The sequence below is a fragment of the Anopheles coluzzii genome, chromosome X (genome assembly GCF_943734685.1).
Source record: "Anopheles coluzzii chromosome X, AcolN3, whole genome shotgun sequence".
Taxonomy (NCBI): Eukaryota; Metazoa; Arthropoda; class Insecta; order Diptera; family Culicidae; genus Anopheles; species Anopheles coluzzii.
In genome coordinates this window covers 16,726,145-16,736,722 of record NC_064669.1, presented here as the reverse complement: position 1 = coordinate 16,736,722, position 10,578 = coordinate 16,726,145, and the positions used below count along the sequence as shown (strand labels likewise).

The 10,578-nt window shown below is 46.1% G+C and overlaps 1 protein-coding gene across 1 annotated transcript; it reads right to left on the bottom strand.

The window, feature by feature from the left end:
- Positions 1–322: 322 nt before the first annotated feature.
- LOC120959116 (uncharacterized) lies at positions 323–4,159 on the bottom strand. Its single transcript, XM_040382286.2, has one exon. It carries the CDS (start codon positions 2,020–2,022, stop codon positions 859–861), a length of 1,164 nt encoding a protein of 387 aa, XP_040238220.1. The 5' UTR covers positions 2,023–4,159; the 3' UTR covers positions 323–858.
- Positions 4,160–10,578: the final 6,419 nt, after the last annotated feature.

Below are 10,578 nucleotides of genomic sequence, written 5' to 3'. Positions count from 1 at the left end.
TGGTACTGTTCGGTTGCCGAGGAAAAATTGGCGGAATTTGTTATACGCACCCCTTCTTCTCCCCCCTCTTGAAGCCCGTGTGAATTCCAGCATCTGCATTCGGTAGTTGATTACAGCTCATTTTTCCCTCTCCCTATTCCTTGCTCACCTTTTCATCATCGCTCTCCCAGCAAAAAAAAAAAACAAAACAAAATACGAGCGCCCCGAGGGCCCCCTCGAGATCCTTCTTCCAGCATGTTTTCTTTCTGTTTCATCCAAACACGAATGCAGCATTGCTATTGTTTCTTCCATTTTAATATTTTTCCTATTTATTCATCTTCAATCTTACATACACACACACATGCACGATGCACATATACAGTCAAAGTGAGCTGGTGTGGTGGGGTGTGAGGGGGGGGGAGATGGTAAGGGGAGGGCTGGGAAGGGTTTGATTTTCTTAAATAAAACATACAAGCTACCGCAAGGTTTGGTCTATATCAGTCTAGGTAAATATGCAACTATTAAACGTAATACTTATACATCTGTCAAAAAGCAAAGGGTGGAATGGCATCCCCTGACAGCTCGCACAGGCACTGGAAAGTCGTTGAGGCTTAGGGTTGACGTTGTGCTTTTTCGGTTTTCCCTTTTTTGTTTGCAAACGCAACCTAGCCTAAATTTGTTGGAATGCTCGCTTCGAAATCGTTTGAACGCTTACCGCCGGGCATCGCCGCCGGGTAGTAAGTCCCTTTGGTATATGGGGTCTTTGGATGCGCCCCAAAATGGACGACGGTGAGTTGTGCACCGGGTTGCGCTGCCCCTTCCCGTAACGCATACTAATAAATACAATAAATAATCGCAAAAATCTCTTTGCGCCACCGCTCAATCGAGCAGGCCCGGCTGACTGTGGAGCTGCTGCTGAAGGTGCTGCTGGAGCTGCTGCTGCAGCTGCAGCTGCTGGTTCGCCTCGAACCAGCTGAGAAAGGATGCGTCCTCGGCGAGGTCCGCCTCGTCCTGCAGCTCGGACTTGATCAGCATCAGGTCGTCGTACTGCTGCTGGTCGAACACGCCCCCGTCCGGTTGGGCCACCAGCGACTGGTAGAGCGAATCGACGTCGCGCTTCGAGTCCGTGTCCGGCTCGAGCGTAAAGTTGCTCTGTGGGGACAGGGCGATCGCCGACTCGCTCAGCAGATCCCCACTGCTCGAGCACGTGTCCTCTTCTTCCCCCACCACCTCCTCCTCTTCGTCCTCCTCTTCCACATACTGGTGTCTGCCACTGCGCGGAGGTTCGGTCCGGCCGACCGAACCGCTGTCCTCTTCGTCGTGCAGCCGCCCGGGATCCAGATACTGGAAGGTGTTGGTGCCGGGGATGCGCATGTACTGGTGCCCGTTGATGATGGTGATCTGCGTCTCGGCGCTACCGGCCGGCACGTTGCCACCCGCGAGGTCGGTGCGGGGCTTGATTGCGAGGAAGAAGTTGCTGCCGGTCTGGCCTGCCGGCTCGGGCGGCGGCGTGGCGGGCAGCTGCGTTTCCGGCGTGTCGACCGGCGGGAAGGCCGCCGGCAGACGGCCCGCCGCCGTGCCCGACTGCTCCAGCAGCCGCTCGAGGCTTTTGATGTACTCGACCGCCATCCGGAGCGTCTCCACTTTGCTGAGCTTCTTGTGGACGCCGCGGGCCGTCGTGCCCGCCTCGAACGCATCCGCTATCTCGTCCGGGATGCGCTGGCGCAGCGCGGCAAACCCGTTGTTGACCTGTTGGACGCGGTTGCGCTCGCGCGCATTCCGCCGCTCGACCGCGGACACGGCGGTGCGCGGCTCGCTCGAGCGCTTTCGGCCGGGCAGGCCGAGCCCGGCGGGTGGGCCGGCGCCCGCCAGCTGCTTGGCGAGGGTCGCGATCGTGACGGCTGGGGGCAGCACGTTGTCCGCGCTGACGTAGTTGCCGAGGGGCAGCTTGCGCTTGAGCGGCCCGGCCGGCAGATCGCGCATCGTCACCACCATCTGGTTCTCCTTCAGCTTCAGCCGCTTCGGCGGGTTGAGTGATGACATTGTTTGTTGTTGTTGTGGTTGTTGTTGTTGTTGTTGGTTGGGGAGTTGTTTGCTCCTGGTCAAGTCGTCACACGGTGCGAATTTGACGGGCGGGATGCTGATATTGCAGGGACATCTATCGCAAGGCACTTAACACACTACACACACACACAGACACGCATACACATGCAGTCACTCGGAAAGGCACTAGAAGCTGTAGTACACTGTCTGGCGTGGACAGACGTTGAGAGATCTGCGGCGCTGTTTTGTCCTGTCGCCGCCGTGGTTGCCGTTGTTCTGGCGAACGTTGGTCGCGTGCCCAGCGCTCGCAGCCGGCCCCGTTCGCCCCGAGACGAATTAAAGCAGGCAATGCCGGCGCTCGACTCGGTTCCGATCAGCTGTATGTGTGTGAGAGCGCGCGCGCGCGCGTGAGTGAGTCAGAAGTTGTACAGACACACCTGGCCTTCTTCCTCTCTTCCAGTTGCGTGTGTGTTGCGCATCAGAATGATCAGCAGCAAATGGGGACTTTTTGCCGTTTTGCTCCGTGTCCCTCCGTGTGTGTGTGTGTGTGTGTGTGTGTGTGTGTGTGTGTGTATTTTTTGTCGTACATACGCACCCCTGGGTTACCCTCGGTTTGGTAAAAGGTAAGGGACCCCTCTATGCCTTTCTGTTTTTGGCAGCAGCAGCACCAGGGGAAAAAGACGGAGAAGATGACGAGAAAGGTCCTGACGGCATTGTCCTGTGCGAGGCTAGAACCACATGAAGTCCTGCCGCGTCCACCGTACCACCCGTTCCCGTCTCCTCACGATTCGCCATTCACACACATAATACTGCCAGGCGCAAGAGGAGCGGGAAGGGGACGGAGTGCTTTTTGTACATTACCCGCTCCCTTACCCGGCTCCCCTGCCGTCCGCCACCAGGTAACCACTGGGCTCAGAATTATGTATCGAAATGACGCACCGCAAAAAAAACCCCGGAGGGAGGCAGGGAAGTGAATCCTAGATGTGGTGCGAGCGGCAAAACCGGCTTCAGGATACGCTTCGGTGCGCAAGGACCCCTCCGGCACGAAACTCAACTCATTTGTACATAGCCTCACCCATACAGCGCGAGCGCAGGGGGTTTTTCTCTATTATGATTATTTCCAATTACATTTATTCGCACACACACACACACGGCTGGAAGAGGGTTGGGCTCGATTTTTGGCTTCGCTTCCGCACTGGATCGCGCACCCTGGATCTGGTTGCTGCGAGCGGCGGAAGGTGAGGCGTTAGTAGGCAGCGACATAGCAGAGACCTTAACGGAGGTAGAAGCTAAGTCGCCTCTCGCACCGAGCAATTTCCCGCACAGTGGCGCGGGAAGGTTCTAATGGTGTCGCCGAGTTCCGAGCGACAATTCAACTTCGGCGCGTTCCCAAGGACTCTCAGGGGATTGCACAAGTACCGAACCCAACGGCAGGACTTGGCTACTGGTAGCGAGCTTCGTTCGAAAAACTCTTCAGATGTGTCGCCGAGTTCCGAGCGACAATTCAACTTCGGCGCGTTCCCAAGGACTCTCAGGGGATTGCACAAGTACCGAACCCAACGGCAGGACTTGGCTACTGGTAGCGAGCTTCGTTCGAAAAACTCTTCAGATTCCGCTACATGCCGCGTCGCTGTTGAACTTGAGGCTGCATCACGAAAAAAATTTTAAGCCTGATCGTTGGCGACGGCTTAACGTCACGCAACCCAGAGCGAGATGCGAACCGAAAGGAAATACAAAAAAGTAAAGAAAGAAAAATACCCAACTCCGCTCGAAACGTTGAAGATGTTATTCTCGCTATCAATTCTCGCCGGTCTGTCCCGGGGAAAATCCATCCCACGGCCTCAGGGTCGGGTGGGGAAAACGCTGTGTCTTCTTTCCAAACACACACACACACACACACACACACACACACACACACACACACACAACATGAAGATGATCGACACTCGTTAGAAAATTGGGTCTCGACAGTTTTGGCGAGGAGAGATTTGAGCAGTTCGTTTCGATTCCTTGCCCTGCTTCCTTTTCCAGGTTTTGTTTTTCCTTCCACTGCGGACCGTATTCCTATTTCTAAGGATTTCGGGATTCTTTCCTTTTTTCCGCGCTTGCTGGTTTTACTGGTAAGTGTTGTCGCATCGTTGCTGCCAACAAGGACGCTGCAGCCCCGCAGGGCTTTGCCTATCACGGGCAAACGGAACGATGTATCGAGACGATGTTGGAAGAGGGACGATAATGAATGTGGCCTGAGCACGGTTCCAACATGGATGAAATAGGAAAAAGGACATTTTTACAGGAAGATGTAAAGGTTACGCTTGATGATTGAGTGTAACGAGGTTTTCATGTCGTGTGGGAGTAAATAAAATGTTTTCAAACGCAACAATTGGAATGCTGAAATTTTAAACGTTTCTTGAGATTTTCTAAAAATTTACTACCTCTAAACGTACTCCAAAGGATAATGCAAAGTGCAAGTTTTAACTGAATAGGACAATTCTTCATAACATTTTCTAGCCATCCAAGTTTCAACATTGCTTGAAAGTAGGTTTATTGTAAAATAATTGTCTGAAAACTTGACCAAAGACTTCGGCGATCAAAATACGTAATGCAAAAATTGCAATTTCTCCTTTTGTAATAAAATGTTACATTGAAATAAGCCCGTCTCAATAAATTTTGTAACATATAGCGATAACTTCCTCCCATTGCTTGTTTTATTGCATGAAAAGAGGATTTAAATGAATTCTACATTTCATTAATTGCTACAATACTGTTGTTCATTTACATTTGTAGAATTGAAACATAATTCATCCATGATCCATTGCAACATCCAAACTCTATCGAAGCGGGAACGATCCAAGTGGTTAAAAAAATCACAAAAGTGGTGGTTTCCTATGATATTTTTAGAACATTTTGGCATATTATACGCATTATTGAACAGCACACTCTTGAAATAAATTCAGTCGTCGTTTCAAGGCATCTGCAGCTACCGTTCCTCTTCAATCGTGTATGGGATAGTGGTTGAATGATAGTATTTTTTTACATTTGTTCAAGTACAAGAAGTTTATTTGAATCAAATCCTTACCGATGTAGATAATTGGATCCTCATAGCTCTAGCAACGCTTCTTGCACCAACATTGCCGACAACCTCATTGATACAACCATCCTCTTCGTTCTCGATAAATATGTCTATCTTTTCACGTAACTTACCATGTCAAGCATATTATAACACCATATTTAAACATATTATTTGAATCACATGTTTTGCAATTTGGGTTTTTGAAGGGATTTGAAGGGATCAAAAGATTAACCATTTGTACATTGAAAAAAGGTTTAGAAGCATTTGGAACTTATTAAATGATTTAAGAAAACATCCATACGTACGATCCGTTGTCGAACTAACTTTAGCTAGTTTAAGACAAACCAAGTAATCGTTTCAGAAAAATGATAATTATATAGTGATCATATTTAATTCAAATTTATTTATTTTTAGTCATGTGTTTTGCGATTCATAACAATTGTGATTCTTCCCAATGTAAAAAATGGTAACGTTTAACGATATCTGCTCCACCTAATGAACATTACGTGGTTGATGGATGACGCTCAACTGAAATCATTAAGATTCATTTGTAAAACATCTTTGATTTTATTTTTATACAAAAAACAGATATTTTAACTTAACAAAGCTAAGTAAAAAAGTGAAATGATATTGTTATTAACAACGGCTAGTATTCAGGTGAAATCTGCGCGTAAGATTTCTCTTAACTACTCCGGTTTTGCTTTAATACAATATGTATTTGAACGTTTTTCTCTAAATTCATAAACTATAATTTTAAATCATTTACAGATACAGTTTGAAAATCAAAGATACATAAAATAACAAAAATAGAAAATCTTTTTGCATCCATCAAAACAAAATCATCTCTCGAGATCGGCTAAAAAGGACTTATGAATGTATGTTGGGATCCGGAACTCCATACATTGCCCGACCGTCTGTGCTGTGTCCTGGCGCAGCTTGTCAGCTACAAAGTATGTGTTTTTGTAATACTTATCATAAAAGGGACAAGATTTACGATCCAGGAACAAAAACTCATATCACAACCGCTCGGTCGGAAACGATTTTGATCTTGATTTTCTGTTTACGTTCGTCGTTTGGGTGCTTCACGTGAGATTGTGCTTGAAGCGGAATGAAATATACAGTTTTAGAATCTTCCATACACATACACAATGCAGCTCAAGAAACCAGACCAATAATCCTTTTGGTATGGATTAATCAACTTTCTTTTTCTTCCTGTACCCAATTTTGCTAGAACAGGACGACGCCAGGACCGCGCAGGTATCAAGATGATATCCCGTCGAGTAGAAGAAAAGTAGAAACACATCTCAGAGAGAAAGAAGGAGAGAGAACAAAAGAGACAAGAAAAAACTGTCACACACCGTGATTGTGATCCGTTGCTACACACAAGGCGGTTCTAGAGGTTCTGTCCCCATGCCAGGATCTAGTTTGCAGCGAGCAGCGATTGCGGTAAGGATCGTTATCTTGTTCCACGGGACATTTATGAGATGTGTGTGGGGAACCGACCTGAAATTATAAATGTGTATCAATATTACCACAGCGAGTGGGTGAAGAAGGATGTCCCAGCAAAGATCGACGATAAGGTCGGCCTTGCAGCATCGCCCGAAAGGACACGAGCTGGCAAAAGGACGGCATGCGGGCATTTTGAATTAATTTGTTTCATTTTTTTGTTGAGATTCTGTGTTTTTGTTTGGAATTCCGTTGAATTATAATAAAACAAGATATCGGGTGAGCACAACCATTATAATAAAATCATAAACTTAATGGCACCCTTGCACCGAATGCCTGACACGATACGGTTGACGTACTATCAAAGTACACCTGAAGGATACTGGCGTGCATCAAGGATGTAAATGCAGCAACGAGTAGAAAAAGAAAACAACTCCACTCACACGAATGCAACTCTTCTGAATTGTAATTAACGTGCAGTAAATGATGTTTTTTTTTATTTCTTTGCTCTTTCATTCTCGCTCAATACGACATGCATTGGATCACAAAACCATGCATTTGATTAGTTTCGTGTCGAAAACATAGTGATTGATTTCCGTGCGGACTAACCCCAGAAGCGGTTGGTTCGTTGCACTCGCGGCGTCTCTCCGAAAAGTCCTTGTAAAATTTCGATAGCTCCAGCGCAACCGGATGTGCGCCTAACACATCTATCCTGTGTCCTGTCGAGGCCGTTTCGCCTGCCGAATTCTGTCGGTTGTCACGATCGCCGCACGTTCACCCCGAGGACTATAAATAAAGGGTGTCCGATCGGGCGAAACACGGCCCCTTCGGTTTGGTTGGTTGCGTTTTGCGCGCATTATTATTTCATTTCCGGATTGTCTACCATGCGTAGTGGGGAAAAGGGCCAACGCAAGCAAGAAACAACCGCACATACACACACGCACACACACATAGACACGGACATCTTCCGTTTTGTACAATTTTTCATCTCCATCGAAACCAGTGCCAGGCAAACAAACTGTGCCAAGGGCGAGAAAGCGTTCCGGGACGAGAGACACGAGCGCACATTGGGTAAATATCATGAGTGACGGGTAATTATTATATTTTAAATATTAAGGGGTTTAAAATACCGCACGAGTGGAAGACATGTTAGTGTGCAACACTGCAAAAGATGTTGTTTTCTTTTTTATTTCTATGAAATCAGGGTTTTTTTTTAATTTTAATTGTATGGTTTAAATACTGGTGGTAAAATTTATTAATTAAATTAATTAACACTAAAAACATTCAAATAAAAAAAATCAATACTCAAAAAATATATCCTCCAAAAATATATTTGAAACATATTTAAAAAATACTTTGCAAATTTTTCTTTCAAGAATAATAAGTAGTTCTAGGGTTCAGAAGATAGCGACAAATTGCTAGTTGCTGGTTTAGTTTCAATTTTACTAAAAACATATTATAATACAAAAAATTGAACATTATTTCAAAAATTAACTGTAAATCTGAAGTTTATAATTCCAAAGAAGCTTTTGTATAACATAACATATCTCTCACGTGTAATAACTCAAAAAATATCCTGAACCATAGCAATTTCTCGATATAAGTTCAGCATTCTTTTTATTCTTTTTATTTTGTAATATATAAATGCTTGTTTGTGAATAAAAAATATGTTCAGCAAGTATTTTGCATTTTATAAAAAATCCTCAATGATCAAGCCTTTGTTGATTGGACGATCAACACATATATTCTGTTTTTCATAAATTTCCCATAGTGGCATAGTGCTTACGCTCTAATAGCCAAATCATTTGCTCGGTAAGCCAAACTCCAACGCATCAATGACGCTCCAATATGTACTCTCCCGTCTGCTTACCGCACACCTGAACCCAGCCCAAGACGGTACTGGTTGCGGTTTTTCCTTTGCTTCCCCCAAAACCACGGCGCAAAAAACTCAATGTCTTTCCACCGTTCGGCAGCGGGGTTCGTTGCTTGCTTCTTCTTAAATATCATTATTTCATTAAAAACCGTGCCCTTGAACTGGTCCGATTAATGCCGCTACGACACGGCGGGAAGCGAAATGGTGAACGGAGGCGGTCAGGAATAGCAGGGAACTCGAAAACGGGAACACAGGAAACGCTCACAAAACCGCACTTCCTTCGGCAAACCGGCAAGCAATCCTGATCCTGACCAAGCAATCCTGATGAAAAAAACATCGGCGCACCAGTGCACGTCTAGAGTTTCAACGCAAACGCACTTGATATCCGTTTCCGCCCGTGCAGTACGACGGAAGGAATATGGTTAGGATTGAAGAGCGTGTGTTGGTGTTGTTGTTGATTCTTTGCTAAAATTTGGTCCGAGATGTTTGTTGAAAAAGATGCCCAAAACACAGTCGCCAACACGCCCGTCGAAGCTCTGCCAACACGCTCGTCGGAGCTCAAGTACGTGTCCCACGCGTCGGTCCTTTGGGAATGCAAGCGTCTATTTTCAGCGAAAGCGATAGATAAGTGATGGAGTAGAAGGCGGACAATGCCGCTCGGTGTTTTGGTGTTAATGATTTGTGCTCGTCCACCCCGAGTTCGCGGAAGTAGAGGAGTGTAGGATTTCTTGATCTTGCGCCAGGCGCTGTAATGGGACACTCTTACCCACGCACACACGAGCACGAACTGGTCACTCGATCGCTAATGAGTATGGCTTCACCGTTCAAGACCTGCCGATGCAGGAACACGCTACAACACTGACCTGCGCAACAACTGTCCAACGGCAGATGTGTGGCGCTCTTGGAAAACACTTCTGTTTTACAGCAGCGCAAAAGCTGGATCATTATGTCGCAGCTGGATGTCGCGTTGAATATTAGTTGGTTAAAACAAACAGCAAGAATGTGAGTATGTGGCGACAAACATGTTGCTTTGGGATGTCAAAATAATGTTCGTTGGACTTGAAGGAAAATTGCGGGTTGGTAAAATGCTTCTTGTGTTGAGTATCTCTAAATATTCACTTTGAGACAAAGGCTGTCAAAAGAGCTCCAGTAGCTGGAGATGTTACGGATATGAATCAGCATTATTTCTGAGCATGTTTATGAACCGTTCCACCAACTATGGACATTGGAACTACCGTAGTTTTGAAGATTTACTGACAATACAGTGGATTCAAAACGTTGAAGTTCTCACTGATGGGGCTACCATGTGTTACTATTATTTTTTTTGTAAATCCTGTGAGTTCCTTTCAAAGAATGTTTGAACCACATATTACAACACCTCATCGTGTCCCTAGAGACCGCATCCCAAATGGCTAACCGGCCCGACGACTCGATGACAATTATTTCCGTTCCTCCCGGAATAGCAATAGTGCGACACTTATCTTACCAACGATACCAATAACGCGCAACGTTTCGCGCGCCCTTCCTGGATTATTTTTACATCCTGCCCATTTGGACATCAACTGGCACGAGAACATGCGAGAGCGCACCAAAAAATATTAAAACTAAAGATGCATTTTGGTCCGTTTCGTGACATGGTTCGTGCGTTTGTAAGGGCACAAAACACATGTTGCTACTGCTGCTAGTGACTCATTTTTCCAATATTTCCCAGCAGTGACGAGTTTCCGGGAAGCTGCATGGCAATGGCAAGCATCTGTAGTGATGCACTTTTGCCCGTGCCGGTCCACTCTCACATTTCTACCATACGAATGTACCATTTGCAGTACGGTTCACATGTGTGTGCAATATACGGTATGTGCAGCCGATCTCGACTCACTGGACGAGCATTGGAAGAGATCAAGGTTGGAACAAACGGGGAATGAGAACGCGCTAGTTTCTTATAAGATGTGTTTATGGTTTGTGTTTCCTTAATTAACTATCGCCTGACAAACTGCCAATAAAGTCCGCTTCCGCCACACTGTGCCATCGTATCACGCACATGGTACGCGGGTGTTCCACACAAATACGTCTATTTTTGGTGACGACGGTGACAGCCATGCCGTGCGATTACGATTCCAATAAGAAGTTTTGCCTTTTTGTTTGTTGATTCTGTTCTGTTTCGCCCTTT